Source organism: Varanus komodoensis, unplaced genomic scaffold (assembly GCF_004798865.1).
Source record: "Varanus komodoensis strain SLA01 unplaced genomic scaffold, ASM479886v1 scaffold7_1, whole genome shotgun sequence".
Classification (NCBI taxonomy): Eukaryota; Metazoa; Chordata; class Lepidosauria; order Squamata; family Varanidae; genus Varanus; species Varanus komodoensis.
In genome coordinates, this window is record NW_025336479.1 from 10,155,249 (window position 1) to 10,176,504 (window position 21,256).

Sequence of the window (21,256 nt, forward strand, 5' to 3'; positions counted from 1 at the left end):
CCTGAGAGATTTTGCCTGCATTTGCATCACCCTGTTTTGGCCCAGTGCATTGCAGTATGCAGTGATCTTTTACCTACACCCACTTGCCACCTGGGTGTGCAGCAATTAAACCACAAAGTCTTCCATTCGATTACCTTTACATTATGTCTGAACCAGTAATGATTATTACAAGGTTCAGAATAAAGCAGAGTCTTAATAGCCCTACAACAATGTTTTAAGATTCTTGCTTGTCCCAAAACAAGGAAACTGGTTTTCCAGGTGAGATGTCAAAGGAATGTATGGTTTACTGGTTTAATTATAATGTGCCAAAATGGAGAAGGAAGCATGAAAAGTATGGCTGAACTAACTGGAAAAAGTCACCACAGTGCTATCACATGTAATTCATATTCAAGAGGGAAATTGCTAAGAAAATCCAATACTGTCACATTTGACTTCAAAAAAGGAAACTTCTTTAAAATGCAGGACACAATAATAGGAAAGTTGAAAGGGGGGAGTCAAAATAGTTGAATCTCTCCAAAGTGCTTCATGGTTTCTCAAAACCACAATAATAGAGGCTCAAGTTGAATGAATGCTGCAGGTCAGAAAATGCAGTAGCAAATTCAAGAAGTTAGTAGCATGGTTAATCAGTAGCGGAAGTATTGTCCAAATATGAAAAATAAAAAGGAAGACAAAATTGCTCAAAGAAAACACAAGTAAACAATAAAAGATACAAGAAAGCATTTGGGGAGTTTAGCACTATTCACCTAAATGCCAACAAGGATATTTTTTAATATATGTGAAGCAAAGGAGGCAGTCACTCTGCTGGATGACAATAGCATTAGAGGAGGAGAAGGCGACTGCAGATATGCAGGCCTGAACTGATATTTTCAGAAAAGGGGTTTGAGAAACGGAGGCAAATAGAGGATGTTCTAGACCATGAATCAAAATTAAAGCTAACCAGTTACCAGCTCTAGATGCTTTCCATCCTAGAGCTCTTAAAGAAACTTCTGGTCTTCAGACAAAATAATATAACGTGTTTCCAAGATCAGTCCTGTACCAGAGAGTTGGAAATTGGCCAATGTAACACCAGTACTTAAAAATGGATCCATGTACCAATTCTTATGGGGGGGGGGGGAGTAACGATGGCGTCTCCCATGGATCTGGATTTTGATGGGTACTTTTAACTTGTACATAAATGATCTGGAATCAGGAGCCCGCATACTATTTCACTTGCCGAGGACATTGAATTATTTAGGGTGGTTAGAACAAAAAGACTGCAAGGGCTCCAAACAGGTAGGCTGGGCATTAAAATGTCAGATGCAACCAGCTGGCCAGTTTGCACCATGCCGCAGCTCATTATGGCTTCACCTCTGAGGAGCTGTGGCGTGTGCTGGCCACCATAATAAACCCGAAACTCCCTGCTGGACGTTACTGGAGGTTGTCATGTCATAAAAACCTGCTTGGTGAGGGTTATTTGAAGGCTAAGCAACCTTTGCATGAATAGGACTCTGTGACATTGGGAGTTCTGCTCCATTTGAGTCCCATGGGATTCCGCAGTGTGTCCATTATAGTGAATAGTGGCAGACAGAAGCTTTTTTTTTTTCTTTACTGATTAGAGAAATGCTTTGCACAGTTGCAAAGCAGGAGGCATCCCACCATTCAGGCAAATGATAATTTGTAGAAACTGTATTTTTTTAAGGAGAGATATCTTGAAGTTTCTGCAAATGAAGCTGTAGTGCGCGTGCATACACACACACACACACACACACACAGTGATCATGAAGATACACAATCACAAGTCTGCCACTCCACGATGCAGCCTGGCACAGGTGTGTTCATCAGCTTCACCTTCTTCACAGGCTGTTTCCGTTGGCCCCTAAGAGGCATATTTCACACTTGCCAAAGAACTTGTCAGTTCTGCACCCGACGCGCCCAGGGAAATGGAGGATGAAGCAGACAAGTTCTCTGGCAATAAAGAACATGGCTCAGCCGGACAAAACTAGGTAGCAGGTGAAGCGGATGACACTGACAAGCACATTTACAGGAGGGAACAGACCTCTTGGTAGCCGACTGGGAGTCTTGCGATCATGTGTACCTGGAGAAGATCACGGATTTAAAAGAAAAATTATCCCATCTGAGCAAACTTAAATTGTTCCCCTCCCCACCAGCAAAAAAATGATACAATGTGTCCAAATTGCTGCAATTAAACAATATTGGAATCTGAACACTGGATCATGTTGCATCAGAGTAAGTCAACTCCAGCAGTGAGAAAGAGAATAAAATCCAAAGCCAAAACAAAAAACTCCAAGATTTCACTCCCCCAAATCAGAATTCACATCTATCGCTGTGCATAACCAACCATTGTAAGGATGTACAGGGGTTGTTTAGCCCTCAGATAACTCCCACCTGCAAGATTCACTTGACCCAGCAGTGCCTGGGAAAAGATCTCAGGACTGTGATGGATAATTTAATGGAAATGTTGACGGAGTGTGTAGCTGCTGTGAAAAAGGCACATTCCATGTTCAGCAAAATTAGAAAAGGAAATTAAAATAAAGCAGCCAATAACATCCCACACTTATATGAATCTGTGATGCAACCAGTCTCGGAGTCGCCACACACTAAAAGAGGATAATGTGGGGAAAGCACTGCTTTTGGAGAAGGTGCTAAAAAGAGCAACCCAAATTATTAAGGGACTGGAGGAACTCTCCTACAATGAAAGGTTACAAAGCCTAGGGGGGTTTAGCTCAGAAAAAAGTGAATGTGCGGACATATGATAGAAGTGTACAAAATGATGCATGGCTGTAGGAGAACCCAAGTCATCCCATGAAGCTGAATGGCAGGAGATTCAGGACAAAGAGGAGCTGGTCCTTTGCACAGTGCATAGCTAAATTTTGGAACAGGCTACCTCAAGATATAGGGATGACCACTACCTTGGAGAGTTTTAAAAGGGGATCATTGTTACTTCATGAACAATGGCTGTTAGGCTAGATATATTCCCTAATATATAAGAATTTTGTTTTTATTCATTTTGGGCCAGAATTTTCCCTGTTTGCACCTGAGAGCAAACAGTTTGCACCCTGAACCAGAGTGCATTTTTCACAAAGTGCTCACATAACTTATGATCATGTTTGGAAAATGTTGGAGTAAATGCACTTTGCCATTTTAGTCAATAGACAGCAGTGGGTGTTTGGGAGCATATACTTTAAAAAGCACTCCTAACTATGCCATCCCCACCCCCAAAAGTAAAAGCTCTCAGCTGGAATGGAGAGAAGGCTTTGAGGTGAAAATTGGAGACCTTCAACAAGATTGAGCTTCACTGGTTTCCCTGTCCCCAATATCCTGCTCCTTTGGCCACCTAATGAGAAGGAAGGACTCCCTGGAGAAGAGCCTGATGCTGGGAACGATTGACGGCGAAAGGAGAAGGGGACGGCAGAGGAGGAGGCAGCTGGATGGAGTCACTGGGGCGGTGGGTGTGGGCTTGGTGGACTCTGAGGGATGGGGGAGGACAGGAGAGTGTGCAAGAATGTTGTCCCGGGGGTTGTGATGGGTCGGGCACGACTTTGTGACAAAACAAATCTCCTGCTTGCCTGCTGCCAGAGAAGACAAGTGGGCAGATGTTGTTGTGCTTGCCTCCTGCTTCTGGGCTCCCCACAGGAGAACTGGGAGGGCACAGCACCAAACCAGACAGCACCTGGGTCTGATTCTGCAAGGAGCTAATGCTCTCAGGAGAAGAGGCTTTATGTGAAGGTAAAAGGCTTGGACATACGTTCAATTCGTTAAGCTCAGACGTGATGATCTGAACTGGTACTTTGAGACTCTGTGATAAAATTTTGGGGGGAAATCCAACCAAAAAGCACACTTTGCACATGCTAGCCATGTGGCCTATGCTGTCTTCAGACTTTGATAACTAGCAGTCCTGTTTATGAGGGTTTGGTCATTTCTGTGATGATTTCAGAGTTTACCGTTGTATCGTGAGGCACCTGGTGGACCCAAACTGGGTAGAAAAATCAGATGGAAACATATCAAACAGTTAGCTGTTCTTCTCTACCATTCTTCATGGATACAATTTCAAGCAGCCATGAATGGGAGCAAAATTGTTAGAGGAGGCAACCTTCAGCCAGTACAGCCAAAATACATTTTTATTAGGAAGCCACAGCCTCTGCAATGTTTTGTTTACCTCCCTCACTACAGGTTTTACCTTGCTCAATGGCTCTGTGACAATTCACTTCCTCTCAGCATTCCTAGAGTGTAAGCCTTCTGTAAAATTGAACCATTGTAAAGGAAGGTGTCAGACTTGGCTCCTTTATGCCTCAAGATGTTGTGTATGATGTGAGGGCAAATCTTTCGCTTGCTTTGTCTGGCAAGATAAGCATTTTTCAGGGGCAGCTGGAGCAGAATTAATCCTCTCTCTGTGTGGGACTCCACTGTGTCATTCGGCAGTGTAAAGGACTGATTCCACTGAAGTAAAGGGAAACACTCTCATTTGTACAATGGAGGATCATCGCCTGTCTCAGTCCCCACCCCAAAGTGCCAGTGCCCGGTGGCCTCTTTAAATCCATCTTGCAACAGGAGTTGCACCGTGCCCTTTCAGGGGAGTGCTTGTAACATCCCATGCTAAGAAAAAGCCACCGCAACACAGGTTTTTTTTTTTTGTTTTTTTTTTTTTTTTTTTTTTGCATTGTCCCCTGGTGACACCTTGTCATAAAATGTGGGCCCAATTACAGATAAGATCTACAATTCTCTATGATTAAATACCGATTAAATGCAACTTAAGTTCATCTTGATAGCAGTTCACACATGAATGTGTGTCACTTGATTGCCCAGTGCTCGATGACTTGCAACTAAATGTGTAGAAAGGCTTTCATTGGAAAACTCTGACTGAGCTGATATTTAGATAAATGCATCTGCGCCATTTCTACCTGCAGCACAAAAAACTGATATTCAGCTTTAAAGTCCTGTATGGCTTGGAACTAGGATACTGAATGGACTCCCTGTCTTTATATCAGCCTGACCATTCCCTCACATCACAGTTGGAGATTCTTCTCTGGATGCATCCACTGAAGGAGGCAGGTTAGGGGAGACTGGAGAGGCTTCTAGGTAGTGGCATCCTGTCTGGGGAGCGAGCGAGGCTCGCCTGGCACCTATTTTGTCACCCTTATGGGACTAAGCAACTTTAAAGAACTTTCAACCATTAGCAGACTGGGTTGCATGATTCCTTTAATTCCTATTTACCAATATCGTCTGTTATATATTGTACTTACTTTTCATTGCAGATAATCCAAACTCATAAATTTTATTTGAAGGGAGGGGTGAGAATCTATTAAATTTAAAACCTGTAGTGTGATCTGAAATGACTCATGTATGCAGACTGACACTTGATGTTTCACTCTTCGAATGATATACATGCATGTGGGGTGCCAGCACTGGGCATTAATTCATTTCACCAAAAAAAAAAGCAATGAAGTAATTGTTGCTTTCATCTGAGTCTGTAAGAAAAAGAGGGTCTGAAACAAAGTTTAAATTTGCAGGAGGAGTGCTACTCCTGCCAAAACCCATTTGGAAGGTTTCTCTTTAGTCTTCAGGTTAAAAGTCCAGACATAGGTTGGGCCCCGTTGGCGGGTTTTGTAAACAGGGCAGGGATACATGTTGCGAGTGTCTTGCTTGTCCACGGGGATCGCTTTGATGAAGATAATTGGCATTGCTGGAGTCAGTTCCTTCAGCCAGGCATCAGCAATTAACCCCGCCTGTGGAGAACAGCAAGAAAATTATGAGATATTAGCAACCATTTTTCTTGGACAGGCAGTGCTGTGTTTACAAGCCCTTTTCCCCACGTAACTTCATCCTTATTGCCTTCTTGTGTACAGGTGATGTTCCCAGATGTGCCAGCCAAACCTCTGATAATGACCAGCTTTGCACACGATGTGATGCCACTGTGGACGAATTCCCCCCGTGCAAACCTGTTGCAGTGGCAGCCATTTGCCATTCTGAATTCCATGCAAGCTGTGTGGGGGCCAGGTGAGGGGTGGGCACTATAGCCAGCTCTTGCATGAGCACTCAGTGACCGTGGGCTGGCAAGATTAACAAGCCCCCTGCAACCCTGAAGCAGCCCATGGGCTCTGGCTGCTTGACAGACACCCCAACAACCCACCTTTGCCAGGTTCGCATGTGGCAACAAGCCACAGGCTCCCCACCTTCCCCCGCTGTCACTGGAATATTCAGAATGGCAGCTTCTGCCACAGTGAGAAGCCCCACAGGGAAACACCGAGAGCAGAACTTGCATTTCCACCTACTGAGGATTTCATGCCACTTCCTACATGGCGAACCAAATCAAGGCTGTGTCACTCCTTTCCACTCGCGAAACTCCTGTGCGACGAGAGAGTTAACCCAGACCAGGAAGTCCAGCTCTGCCAGGTCTCCCTTGAAGGTGCGGCAGAGACAGAAAGGACCCCCTAGAAGCCCCCCTCCCCCGGTGTCCTAGTACCTTTCCTGTGGGCAGTGCCTGCTGGCACCTCATGCTGTCATTTTCTGGGGGGTCCAGAGCCCAAACAGTTTGGCTGTTCTTTTGCCTCCTTCCAGGGCTTGTGCCATTTGGGGCGCAATCCCTGTGCTTGGCCTGAAAACTGCCTGCCTAGAATGGAGAGGATTCTCTTGCACTGACCTTTGGCATAACTAGCCCAGAGAAAAAGTACAGACCTGAAGGAGATGGTAGAGTAGGAGGGATGTGGTGGCCTTGCTTCTCCCTAGCACTCCAGGCCCAGAGGGAGAAGGCAGGCGGCCCGCCGGCTGCTTCTGAGCCCAGAGGAGGCTGGCCGCAAAACCTGCATGAGCTCTGCTGTCCTGGGGTGTCCTGCCCTCCCCCACGTTACGCACACACAGGCCCAGACCAGAGGGAAAATAAGCCCTGGGGACTTATGGACAGACTGCCTTGTACAATCTGTGGCAGGTCTGAGGCTTCCGGGTGATCTGTAAATGCCATGAGCCTGCCACCCTGACCGGGTGTGGACATCATGCTAACCTGCACCCGGTGGGGGTAATTATGCTATCAGGTGGCATGTGACCCAAATGTGTGGCCAGGCAAAATAGGCCTGTGTGGCTTATTCTCCCTTCATGATTCTGCAGTCCCATCCACTCTGGAAAGGAGCAAGGAAGCGACGGCCAGTGTTGTCACCGGAGCCGGGGTCCAGAATCGCTGCTCATGCTGCTCGGGCTGGAAGAGGCAATGTCACCCTGTCTGAACCCTTTTCTTTTTTGTGGGTTGTATGTACTACTGAAATACCCTCCCCCCCCCCAAAAAAAAAAACCTTGGGAGGGCCTGTCTCTGGCTAGGATATGTCAGGGTCGGGGAGAGAAGTCAAGAAGGAAGAGTTAAGAGTTGTTATTTTTTATTCTGTTAAAAGATCAGCAGGCTTATAAAAAGCCCTGAGGAACTGGAGGTGCAGGTTCCTAGCAGGTTGGAGAGGATGTCCTGGAAGAGAAGGCCAGTCCTCCCGCCCTTTCTCAGTGAAGAAAGAGAAGGGCTCCACCTGCTTTGGGAGCTACCTTTCACCACAGACCCATGTTGCACATCTGTCAGAAGCCAAGTTTCCTCCTTTGAGCAAACACAAGCCACAGATCTTTTCCCTTGTAAAGATTTCCTTATAGCTCCCAAGCATAAGTTACCCAGAATGGATCTCTGAACATGCACAGAGTGGTTTGTTGAACCCAGTCTAGGGTTTACTTCCAGGAACTCTCCTTTTGAACATGTCTAGACCCCACCCCCTCAGGAGGGGCTCTCTGAAGGCCAGGACACCTCCTCTCTCTCTGCGGACACACCATCATGGGGTCGTGAGCAGGGGGGCCTGGCCAGCGTTCCTCATCCTTAAAGACCCCTCCCACTGGCTGTACATCTTGACTGCTCCCAGACACGCCTGGCTTAGATAATCACTTGGCCTTGAGAGAATCATAATGCCTGGCCGTGAGATAATCCCTTCCACCTCCTCTCAGAATCTTGACCTAGCCCATCTTCCACAGTCCCACTATTTTCTGATCCTGAATCATCTGGATACAGCGAGCAGTCCATGGGAACGATTGCCCAAGAGAGCCACCCTTCTTACTCCCAACAGCCTAACACCCTTACATTCGTGCAGCACAGTAAAGAAGGATTTATTATCAAACGTAACCTTCTGATCTGCATATATATCTGAAAGAAATTAATTTGCATTCCAATAGGCACACACAATAGTAAACAATTCTGATCTCTTTACAACACCAACTGTATGTACACTGTTACATTAAGGTAATTCTGATCACAGATAGTGCCAGCAGAGCTTAAGGCTTCCAAAGCAGCAGGCAAATATGAAATAATCCTTGCTACAACATCTCTTCTGGGAGGTGTTGCAAAGGATTGCAACTTGCAGTTCAACCTTAATTTTTTAAAGTGTCTTTTGAGCAGGTACCCCGTTGTTTGAGAGGAACAAAGGAAATCAGTTCCTTATGAAATATCCCCCTCTATTTTTAGACTGACAATGTTTTCAATCTCTCTTAGATCGTTCCTTGGCATTAATTCATGTTTTTATTTGCATATTTATCTCCCTGTTGATCAAAGGAAACTTTAGCTTGGGAACAACCATTTTTGCTGCTTAGAAATATTATTTGAAGTACGGGGGTTGGGCAGGCAGGGGAAGGTGTATGCTTGCACACACACACTCTGTGTTGGAATAAACAGCACCAAAAGAATTCCTGGGCAGGTCCCAGAGCAGCAACATTCATTTTATATACGACATCCCACTTTTCAGCATAACATTTCTAAGCTGGCTAAGAACATAAACTATAAAACTGTCAAAACATACAACCAAATTACAGAAAATATGATTTAAAAAAAAAAAACAAAGCTAAGTGGTGTAACAGCAAAGAAGAATTAAAACAGCCTTTCCTAGCCAGGTGCCCTCAGCTCTGTTGGACTACAGTTCCCATCATCCTCAGCCAGCATGGACAATGTTTCACTTCGATAGATGTACAGGGCACGAGGATGGGAAAGGCTGAATTAAAACAAGAAGCCTACGATGCAGCACATGTTAAAACTCGTCTTACAGATGAGTTCCATTCTTCACTGAAGGAGCTCACACAATGGCGTGTGGCCATACCATTTTTCTTCATCGCCACAAGCTACTTGCGGAGCCAGTTAGACTAAGAGATCATAACTCTCCAAGGAGCATCCAGTTAACTTTGTAGCTGAATAAAGATTTGCGCCTGAGCCTCCCCAGACTTAGTCTAACACTGACCTGACTGCACTTGGCTTTTCCCAACCCAGTGCTTCCTCTGGATAGGTTGGATTGCAAGTCCCATCATTTTCAGCTCACATGTCCATGGATTCATAACAACCAAGGTGCCCAGTGACTTAGCAATGTGGTCTGTTTTCTGTCAACAGGCGACACACTCCCTGTTCTGTGTATGCACACTAAGCTAGAAATAGATTGAAGCCCTTAAAAGGGGAAGAACAGTGACGATGAACCTTGGAAGAGGAACACAGCAGAGCTCCAAGTTACACTCAGAGGGCCTTAACGAAAACATGAGAGCCATCTCTAGTAGGGAAAGGGAGGGGCAGCTTGAACATGTGGGAAAGATGCGAGGGGAACGGCAAATTAGCTTCCCAGGTGGTTTCATCCTCACGGCTCTGTGGTGCCTTTCTCTGCGTGGCATGAAGATGTCCTTGCACACCCCACTCGCCTGCTCCCCCAAGGCAGCGATCGAGAAATCCGAAGCTGGGGCGGAGGCAGGGATGCAGGCGCCTGCTGACTCTCCTGGGTCGAAGGCATGGCAAGTCAGCGTGGCACGTCTGGGGGCAAAGGGGGCATGCCCAGAGCCCCGTGTGCCCTTCACACTTCTGTCTGAACGTGGCCTGTATAATAGAAGGTTTTGCCATCGGCGAAAGATGCCATGCAACTCTGGGAACGGCATACCCTTCCGGGAACACACCTATTGCCATGAAAAGGAGTTTGTGGAGATGCATCTTTAGAAGTACTCTGACCGTTTAGCTAGGTCAGAAATCATGATCTGCTTCCACTCCCCGACTTTTGTAGAGCATCTTCGCACATATGCCAGACAAGCATTTGGCACTGCACATACCACTTCTGGCAGGGACATATGCAAACCCAGCTCATTGCCACGTGTACCTATATAATCTGTGCATTTCCAAACCCAGGCGTGTGGTGCACATACATTCCATTGCACTGTCTGTCTACACACCAAGTGGGAGCCATTCACCAGAAGGGTTCTCTCCTCAGATTTTCATGTCAGCCCCTGGCTGTGGCAAAGACACTTGCCTCAGAATTCCTGCTTTCTGCAGGCAGTGGAAAATTAAGCAGCAAGAGGGAAGAGCACCAGATGGAGCACTCAGTGACAAATGGCATTATCTTCCAGCCGTTCCTCAACAGAATAAGGCCTTTGCTGCAATATGGGGGAAGGCTGCCTGCATACATAATTCACCTACCTTTCACAGAACTTATACTAGCAGGGAATTTAGGACCTTGTAAACTCAATTTGGTTTTCCTTGGTTAAATAGGAGCATATAGATTGGTTCCTAAGTGTAGGCCACCCACATAACTACATGGATATAGACATAAATGCAAAATATTTGTCCGAGTGCAGAGCAGCAGGGAAACAGCCATCTCTGGCTACAGCATCACTTCACAGGGGAATATCTTTTCTAAAGTGGAATAGCTCCCTGAAGTGATTACTCCAAACTTCAGAGTTCACATTCTTAACAAAGGATTCATTTTCAATGGATAAGCAACCCAGAAAAATGGAATGCATATTACAAGGTTCATAGTTCTTTGTATCATCTGCTGTCTGCATTTGTCCCCACAAGAATGGACATGCAGCTAACAGACAGTACTGGGTACAGAATCAATGGGTCCATTTCAGCAAAGACACGCAAAATGTGTGTGTGTGGGGGGGGGGGGTTCAGGCATAGAGAGGAAATGCCATTATTATTGCTTAGAGTTTAGAGCTTTGCAGCACGGTGGCGGGTGGGGCTGGGGAGACTATTCAATATAGGCAATGGTAAAGGACCGTGAGTTGAGGCCAAAATATTCAGAGGGCCAAAGTTTGCCCATCCCTGCACAACTCCAACAACATGGATCCTAAGCGTTGCATAAGATGGCCGCTACCTTGCTCTTGCCCCTTAGCTTTCTCTGCCGTTTTTGCATCAGCCAGCAGCCCTGCCATCGGGCCGCACCCTCTGCCAGGGGGCCTTTCCAAGTTTGATTGCGGCCTCTGTCTGCAGCTCTGCATTTGGACGGTCCCACCACTTGAAGCAGCCTGCGGCTCCCAGGCCTGACCTGCCCCATGCCGTCCTCTGACTTAGCTCCTCTAACGCATGCTCAAGCAGGACCATTTCCCAAAGACACAGGAGTTTTGTGAGCATGATCCAGAGAAAGAGAAGAAGGGCCAGGTGATGAAGTTTAAGTCCTGCTTTTTTGCCTCCACTGACATTAACAAGAGAAGGAGATGGTGGGGGATATTTGGCATCTCCCTCTCAACTGCAGTTTCTGCAGAAGGATGCTTTGCTTACTGGTGCCCTTATAAATACCCCCTATACTTTGGAAAGGTGCAGGTTGGGTGCTACGTGGCTGCCTCCTCGCAATGCAGTCGGCTCCCCCCAGCCCCCGTGCTGATACGCTAAAGCAAAGACCAGGCAGCGGTCCTCTCGTCCCCCAGGCGGGCTTCCGCTGACGTGGAAAACGCTGTGCCCGGGGAAGCTGCTTCTGCATCCAGCTGGGCAGTGGCTGCCCGAGGAAAGGTGTTCCGGGGAGCGGCCACAGTGACAGGTGCTACCAGCAATCCAAACAGAATGGGGCAGCCATCCTGATGAGGCTGCTAATCTACAGAGCTCCAAGCTGTGACGCACTGCCTCTTTCGGGGCACCTCCGCTTTACAGATGGGCGGCAGCAGCAATGCATCAGGTCGTGCCAGGCACGGCCGAGTGTGATTCCCTCCACATCTTGCCCTGTTTATAGGAATATCAAGGGAAACTAGAACTGCACCAAGTGCCAGTCACGCCAGTTCCAACTTTATCCAGCATCCACTGCTGTCGCCTTGGAAGCTCTGCAGGTGTTCTGGGCCCACCCCCAGATTCAGCCTTGGCTCATTCCCTGTTGGGGCTGAAGCAGCATCGGCAAACCTCCCAAAGAGGTGGCTCTGACCTCTGATGCTTCGAAAAGGCCGTGTGCTTGGAAATAAAAGCGAGCATTGATTTGGAAGCCAACCGTTATGGGACCAGAGCCAAGGAGCGTTTTAGCTTCAAGGCTGACAGCACCAGCTGCTCCTTTTGGCAGAACTGTGGGTACTCTATGCCAAAAAGAGAGGGGAAGAAATCCCAGCTCTGCACCAAGTGTAACACAAAACATGCACCGTGGAAATGCGCATTCTGATATCGGAGTAAATTGTGCTAACTACTTTGCTTAGTTTTCCTCAAAGTCTAGTTTTTCAAATAATTTGGAAGGCAATGGCCTGTATTTGCTGGGGAGGGGGCGAAGGGGACAGGGAAAGAAAAATAAAAGGGTAATGAGAATGCATACATTTGAGCTGAGCTGAATTTTTTTTTTCCCTCCATGCTTTTGACTGCCTTTTCCACGTTTGGTTTCTTTTTCATTCAAAACCTGGATGCTGGAAAGAAAAGTGCAAAAGCTCCCAGAGTGTCACCATTAAGATTCCCAGGAACGGTGCAGTCTCTGACCTACCTCACAGGATATAGCTTAGGAAAGTTCCCAAGCAGATGAAAAACAGAGTAGCACTGCCAATATTCAGCCGATTGTTAGCAAAGGTTTTTCTCTCCATGTAAGCTGCAAATTTCAGTGTGGAAGTAGCAATCCACAAAACTTCAGCTCAGCAATAGCATAAACGCGATGACAAGTGTGGGGAAAAGCTAGCTGGCAAGGCACTGGAATCTATTCTCACCAGCACCAGCACCAGTCCTCCCAGGGGAAGTAATCAGCCCCAACATTCTCACTAAAAGCTTTCCACAGACTTGGAAGCTACGGTATTTTTCTGTGCAACTGTATCAGCTTGCACAGAAAATTGTCTCAGTCCAGAAAACTGAATGCCATGGCAGATACCTCTTCTGCAACTGCAGAGTGAAACTGCTAGTGTCCATGATACTCCTCCTCACAGGGCTGACCGAGTGGCATCGGTAGTATATCGAGGAGGTGACTCCCCAGAGAAGTGGCAACCCTAAAGCAATTGTATGCTACACTTCTGATCACACAGCCATGCAGACATCCCGTAATAGTCAGGAAAAAAGGTATTGCTGGAATTGGGCTGCACGGAAACAATCCATGGTCCGTGGCCTTGCTCCGGCAACCCACCATGTCGCAACGAAGCTCCACTTCGCATGCTTACCTGCATGTCCCATCGCGCGCCCTCCATGAACAAGCCATGGACACAGGCCCCTTCTCGTGGGGGGCTGGTGAAATCGTTGCGGTTCCTTTTGGTCACGTCGCACTGCAGGGCCATTTTGTCTAGAGGCCACTCATTCTTTCGGGCCATGGACTGCATGATGGCGGTCAGGAAAGACTGGGGGTTAAAGAATCCTGCCAACCACACCACTGCGGGCAGCGCGAAGTCCCCGGTCCACGTCTCCAGCTCCTTGATACGGTTAAGCAGATCGGCAAACCAACCGCCCAGAGCAGCCATGGAAGGGTAAGCCCTCCTGGTCCATGGGTCAGGCACTGTGTCCAAGAAGATGGCGTTCTGTAAGGTCTCCATATCACTAGTCATGGTTAATTCACCCTAAAAATGTGTAAGACAAAAAAGCAGGAGATACAGAGTGTTCACTTGAGCCAAAATCCAGCAAATATGTGAAAACAGAACATTTAAACTTGCTTAGAAGGATCTGGGAGACACTGGATGATAAGTCTTTTTGGCAATTAAATAAGACACATATTTAGAATTTAAAAAGCAAAAAAATGTTAAAGTACTGGAAATGTTTAACCTGTTTTCTACCATCACTAATCCCACCATGTATGCATAATTCCTAAGAGTCTGAACAAGGAACCAGAAAAAGGATATTGAATGTGTGCGCTGAAATCAGAATATTGATGTGCCTATGTACAGAGTGGGTAATAAAGTGAGAAAGAGGAGCCTGAATGGAGTGTAGAATTAGAGTTTAGGAAAAAGGGATACGGAATAGAAAATCGGACCAGACCAAGCCAAGCATTTCTCTGTTCATGGGGGTCAACCAGTTGCGTGGGGCAAGAAGGGGCTCTAAAGACGGCTTATAACATTCGGATGCATCACTGGGGGGAAGGCACATTAGGGGGACTGGTCAGGAGACAGGCAGCTAAATGACTCACTTCAGATGTGCAATGAAGTTTTGTCTCCACACCCGACCCCTGAGAGCAAGGTCATCACGCAAGGGCATGTTGTGAGTTACAGATAAATAAATAAATAAATTGTGATGAACACACTGGCCCCAAACCCCCTTGAGAGCAGGGCACCAGCTGACTGGCTCATTGGATTCCGACTCTGGGGTTCAAGGGAAGAGGAGCCAAGCGCAAAGCAGCTCTGGAGCACCACTACAGATTTGGCTCTGGGGCAGGAGAGAACCAGTAGGCTGGGGGCTTGTTACACTCTAGAGATTTGGACTGGGGGCGTTCAGATGTTATTCTCACGATATTGTGACCTGGCTACTTTAGATGAGCCAAAAAGAAAAGACGGAGGAGAGATGTATTTCAGATATTGATTTGAAAGAAGCAGCCAAATCTTGGGCTGCTAGTTGCCAGCAGTTTATGTTTTGTTTCTATTTTGTGATAAATTTAATGTTCTGAACATTTACACCATTTGATCCACTGGCAATACTTTTCTATCATTCAGGGTTTGTTTTGAAAACTACTGATACCACAAATGGCTTCCCTATTTTCTGCCACCTCTGCATCCTTTAATATCACTTTCACTTTTAAAACATTGTATTCAATCACATAGATCCTTTGCTTTCTGCTGGTGGACTACAACATATAAACGGGGTCATTTCCCCTCCATCGCTATGACCGCATTTCCAAATGACACAACAGAGGAACGAAATGGGCTTCCACCTTCAGTCCCAGGTCCAGCTCCCTCAGTGACCGTCTAATCTCACTGGTAAGGAGGTTCATCCGCTCACATTCCTGGAAAGCGACCACAATGTATGGCGTCCTCTCCTCCACTTTGGCCATCAGCTCAGGAATGTTAAACTCATCGGTTAGTTTCTCCAGGATGTCATCCAAAGCTGCCTTCACCTGCGTGCCAAAGAGAGGTGTGAAGGGTTCCTGAGACCTACTTGCAGGAGGCATGAAAGATTATCATTAAGTCACAGCTGCCTTGGGAAAGTTAACCTACTCCTCCTGAAGAACAGCTGAGCCAGCTCAAGCCTGGCTCCTCCAAATCAACCCATCTAATGGACTATTACAGCCTAAATACCTACAAGCATTCAGAGTGGCTCTTCTTTATAGAGATGATTTAGAAACAGCCACACATTATGCAGGAGCTTATTTCTTTGCTTTGATTCTCTCCTGTGCCTCATTCTAAGGTTGGGATAGTTCAGTGAGATAGATGAAGCTATAAAATGAAAAATCAAACAGCAACGTGTACTATACTGCACCATTTATGAGCAATTTTATTCATGTGTTATTGACAAATGCAGCCGATTATTTTAAATGGAATTTTAAGGTGAACTATCTCAGCACACTATAAAGAAGACAAGAAAATGCCATCGGTTCCCAAGGTTCCTCTGGAAGAGCTCATGATGAGTTGGATAGTCATATAAGGGAACAATCTTATGGTCCCTAGACCATAAGATTGTTCCATAAGTTTGATGGCCCATGGATGGCTTGGATTCCCAGATCTGACACTGAGGACAGCGCTTGATCCTGGAGATGGGTACTGGCGCTCCAATCCGCCTCTCCCAAACCTTCACAGTCGGCACAGAAAGAACAGCACTGGCTGCTCAGCAGGACTGGAGGGAGCACCTCCAAGAGAAGTAAAGGCAGCATTTTAGGGAGCAGGGAGGGGAGGAGTCTGGTGAGACCAACATACAGGGTATCTTCCAGTTGCCCCAGCAGCCTTTCCGCCCCTCTGAGAGGCTCCAGCTAGCTGGGCAAAAGAGCTTGTCTAGTGGAAAATGGGGAGAAGGCAATTGCTCCTCTTCCTCCTCTTCCTCCTCCTCCTCCACATAGCATGCCTATAAACTTCTGAGGTTGGGGACTTCCAGGCATTATGATGGGGATGAGCCCTTAATCCACTATAGCTGGTAAATGGGTTAGAAGGAGCTCCAGCCCTTTTCTCAATGTGCTGTAAAATATTCCCTGCATCTGTGCCTTTCTTGTCTCCCCTCCCAAACCCTGCCACTTCTGGTCAGCTGGATCTGTCAGCCACAAACCAGAAACACAGTGTGCCTATCCAGTGCTTTCCTCCCACCAAAATCCAGAGGTGCTCCATGTGCATCGAACCTGTCGTCCAATTCATTAGCTACTTTTAATCAGGCTGGGTCACTCAACCCATCTTCGTGCAGGAGGAGAGCGCCACTGGGGAGCGTCACCAGAAAGCTCCGGCTGCATCTTTGGTTGTGGTCCTGGCCAGAAAGGCCACATGCGTAGGAGTTTGAAAGCTTTTACCACCTACAAGATGAACAGCCTTGGCTGTCAAGAGTTGAAAATTAATTTGCTAAAGATTGGTGTCAACCACTTAAATTTTAGCTTTGGAGCATAATGAGAAGGAAATAACAGGCAGATTTCCCATGTTTTATGAGCAGAAAATGTGCACACAGCCAGCCTGGTTATATTGACCTTCCTGCACCTTTTAAGGCCCTGACTGGAGTTTTAATGACATAAAAGTTTCCCTTAAGGAAACTTGAGTCACCTTGGAGAGAGAGAATTATTTCCCAGTTGAAAACTATTCAATGAATTGATATTGTGTGAAGGAGGCAGAGTCGTCTCAGGAATGTGGAGGAAAGGGGAACAAAACTGCATGCCTGAAATCCCCTCTGTGAGCTTTCCTGGGGGTGGGGGAGTGGAAGCACAGCTCCTCCCTGCCCTTCCAGCTGCCACAGGCCTGCACACCTGGCACATGGACCAGTGTGAGCTCTGAAGCACCCAGCAGGGGTGAAGCAGGGCAATCGTACCTGCCTTTCCCCGCGACACTTCTCCACTCTCCTCACCACTCACTGCAGCAGCAAATCAGAAAGATGAGAGCCCTGCCCAGCCAGACAAGCTTCCTCTGTAATCTCCAAGAGGGGGTCCAATTTGTGCATGTATGAAGTACATCAGCCTTCTGTATGAGAGCTACTGGGCATTTCTATGACTACTGTTAAATGACTGCAGAAGGAATGAGCCCTTTTTCTCCACAAGGTCCAGAAAGGGGGATGACTACAGGCCTTGCAGAGTAGAATTCCAGTTACCCCGGCACCCATTCTGGCTCCTCAGGATCCCAGCCATCTTGCTGCAGCTTGCTGTGTGAGCTTTCCATGAGCTGAAAAGGGTTTTGACCAAAGGGAAATCAAGGAGGAGGGGTCGCCTCAAGACTGATTGCTCATTTTCCACTCTGCTCCCCCACAGTCACCTTCTCTTCCCGGGTGGCTCCTGCGCCTTCTCCAATGCTGGTGTCACGAGGCTGCAGCTCCAGCACTGTGCGGAAGAGCTTCTCTGAAGTTTGTGTCAAGAAGCCAATTTCTGCATTGGGGTGGAGGCCATAAAGGTACGGAGACTCAGCAGGCAAGGCATCGTCTACATACTGGACAGCAACAGAGTATCTACACTCAGCGAGGTATCAGGTACGATGTGCAATTCTGTCAATGGGACGCCTGCCTCTCAATCACCCTTTGTGTTCCTGAGCTGCTGGGAAGCTGATGCTGGAACTGGCACTCATGTTGTATGAATAATCAGACCATCCCCAGCCAAACCAAAATGAACAGTAATTATGCCCAGTCCTTGCTATGAATTTCAAACAGGGCTCTCTCTCTCTCTCTCTCTCTCTATACACACACACACACACACACACACACACATATGTATGTATGTATGTATGTATGTATGAATATAATCATCTCTAACATCTCTATCTCAGTTTGGGGTGTGCCTTGAAGGCAAGATCTTAGTTCTTGGCTAGGAAAAATGTAATAGTCACCAACAGTCATCAATGAGATCTCACAGATTCACTTACTTTCCAAAACAAAAACTAGGCTCGCTCTACCCATCCTGTCAAAATGTACCCGTTCACTTCTGAAATAAAAGCTGACTCAATAAACAGCCATCCAAGGCCTAGAGCATGCAGAAGGAATGCTTGGTGAACACCAGCAGCACGATCCGGCACATCTACTCAGAAGTGAGCCCCACCCATTTTCCTGAGACCTCTCATGGGTGAGTGTGCATAGGACTGCACCCTTAAGGTCCTTTTGAGCTGACAGTTGCCATTTTCTCACTGCATCTGCTCTGGCTGAAGAAGAAATGAGCATGTCCTCTACTCATGCATGAATGAACTGTCATATAACCATTAAACAGGGTTCTGTGGAGGAGGCTGTGAAAAAGACCCACCCAACCTGGTGCCAGAACTCGGCATTCCTAACTTGCCATTTCATATGGGCTATAAGGTCAGAAACTTGAGCAGTCCAAATGCAGGGTGTCTGGCAGTGCTACCTGGTGGTAGCTGTTGTAGTCCATGTTCCCTGGGAGTGGGAATCCTGGAGCCAGCAGGAATTCTCCCTCCAGCATTTCAGGTTTGATGAACTCCTCCAGGTAGGTCTTACAGAGGCGCCTGTCCCAGTCGTCTGTGATGTGTCCTCCATACATGATCTCTCCAAAGAGGTACCGCAGATCATCATAGGGAACCTAAACCATAAGGGGCAGGTGGACAGGAACAGGTTGTAAGAGGCTGCCCTTTGTAGGAGCAGACGCCCGGCCCTGATAGTGTCTGAAAGCTGACATTTCAGAGGATGCTTTCACTTCAACAATTCACTTTTTCTAAGGAACTGAACATCATGTAGCAGTCAAATTTCTCCGTGCAGCAAACAGGAGATGCACTAAAAGAATCCCAGACTGAAGAACAGACTGTTTCTATGTCTATATGTACAGTAAGGGGAAGGGAGAAAGGGTGGGAGGATTGTTACTTAAAACATGTCTTCCCCCAGTTCCCTCAACTAAACACATTTTTCTAGGCAGACAAACATTTCCAAATATTTTCACAGAAATGCCATGGTGGGGATACACAGGCCACACATGGGCATCCACAGAAAGAGGGGTGGTAAGATGAAACCACAATAAAGAACAACAGTAGGAGAAAAGTGGCACACTGATAAAAGCCAATGATCAGTCATTAAGCACTCCGAGAGATGTACATGATTTTAACATGAGATGGTGTATAATTGATGCAGCTCACCTTCAAGCTAGCCTCCAAGTAATTGTACAGAACATTGACAGAAATGGTGAGGTCCCCGGTGTTAAAGGGGTAGGAACGATTCCAGCCCTGCGGCCCAAATTTACGTCTTTCTGCTGCTACAGCATGAAAATAGCAGAGGGCAAAGAGGATGCTCTTAAACTCATTCTCACGGCTACACATTTCTAGAGTGTCCTGCAAAACAAACATGGGAAGACAGGTCAGTGTTTTCTTATGGAGCATCAGGTTGGGTCCCTCAGCAGGGATCTACTGAACTGCAGATTATCAAGCCCCCACACTTGGACATTCTGTTATTATGACCCAGTTCACATGTCACGGTGGTAATTCCTGGGTTGTTTAACACAAAATTGCACAGATGAGCAGAGCATGCAAGCCACACACCCAACATGTCTACATCTAATTAATAACCCAAGAACAATCTGTTTCTGGATTTGTTTCAAACCCCAAACTATGGCTTTTTATGAACAACTCAGGGAATCATGGGAAATCATTGGGTTAACTCTGGGTTGTTTAACCTCTAACACCTCCCCCGCCACCAAGTTTCTGGGTTCAGATGTCACAAAAACAACCTAAGAATGGAACATTTCTAGGCTAAGTAAAACCTAAAATTTAACCCAGGAATTGCCATGAGACTTAGCTTACTATCCAGTACCATTGTTTTCAGTTATGTCAATCATTCAGTAACAAAACTGGCTATTCTACTTGACCTTGTCAGAATCTTTCTAGGCCAGCTTATGATTCCATGCATTCAAGAGAAAGTCTACAAGAAAGGTTCAGAGTTAACCCCAGTGCACCTGGTGGCTGCCTCAGCTGAAGACCAGTGAAGAGCAAGTGGATGATCAGGCAGTGGCCATGGACTTTGACATGGAAGGCAGAAAACAGTGCCTAGGTAAGGGCCCTGAAAACCACCTTCTTTTCCCAAATGGTCCCAGCTCCTGGATGCACTAGTGAGACAAAAGTCTGAGTCACAATTCTTGGACAAACATGCCCTGTCCTTATTTGACCTCAGATTTCTCTAGCAGCAAACCTGAAACACCAACACAATGCCGATAGCAATACCAGATCACACTCTTTATTTAAAATGAATATGATAATAAGCTGTTTGCAGTGCCACTCTAAAAGCTATATGTGAACAAGTCCTGCATTAGTCAGAAGAGTCGCTCAAAGCAGTCAAATGAAGTATGAAGCCACTTGCTCTCACCTACAGCAGGATTTGGAGGATAAGAGACATCTTGTAAGAATCCAGCCATTTTAAGAACATTAATTATCCCCTGATTTGCAAAGGCAGGCTGAGAATGAGGAAAGCTTGAAGCTGCCACCCCCTCCCTTCTCCTGAAATCTGGGAAGATGAATGACAGTGCAACAAAACAAGCCTTTCTGAGTGCCAGCATTAACCCTCAGCCAGCTACATCCGCCAAGATACCAGCTCCTACCTGGAACATGCTGGAAGAGCAGACACTGCCATACTGTTTGGAAAGACACTGCATCCTTCCAGCAAGCGGCCAAACCTCCACACCCTCCTCTGTCCTAAGTAGTGCTGATCCAGACCCTTAGGTGCAGGGAACCCGCTAGCAAGAAAGACCAATGAAACCACAGCAGCCTTGCACAGAGGCTTCTCACGGGTCTCCTCTGACGCAGGGAAGTCGCCAAAGTTCAAGCTGACCATTTTAAGGGGAACAAGGATATGCTTCCTGAGGGCAGCAGGTGGGGAGGGGCAGAGTGATGGGCCCAGGCGCCAGCACAAGTGGGAGTCCATGGCTTTGTAGAGGGGCCAGAGGCTTGGCGCACAGTCAGGAGTCCACGGTCAGAAGCACCGAAGGCAGCATCTGATATAATGCAGAGAGAGAGAGAGAGAGAGAGAGAGAGAGAGAGAGAGAGA

General features: G+C 46.9%; 1 protein-coding gene across 1 annotated transcript in view; it reads right to left on the reverse strand.

Annotated features, from left to right (window-relative positions):
• Positions 1–5,449: 5,449 nt before the first annotated feature.
• The window catches only part of DNAH9 (dynein axonemal heavy chain 9), a 224,899-nt gene continuing 209,092 nt past the window's right edge, over positions 5,450–21,256 (reverse strand). The window contains exons 59-64 of the mRNA XM_044454085.1: positions 19,360–19,551; positions 18,621–18,812; positions 17,548–17,718; positions 15,048–15,230; positions 13,357–13,746; positions 5,450–5,723 (exon numbers count right to left, since the gene is read on the reverse strand). Of these exons, the coding sequence (XP_044310020.1) occupies positions 5,496–5,723; positions 13,357–13,746; positions 15,048–15,230; positions 17,548–17,718; positions 18,621–18,812; positions 19,360–19,551 (1,356 nt within the window). The 3' untranslated portion in view covers positions 5,450–5,495. The remainder of the gene's footprint in view (positions 5,724–13,356; positions 13,747–15,047; positions 15,231–17,547; positions 17,719–18,620; positions 18,813–19,359; positions 19,552–21,256) is intronic.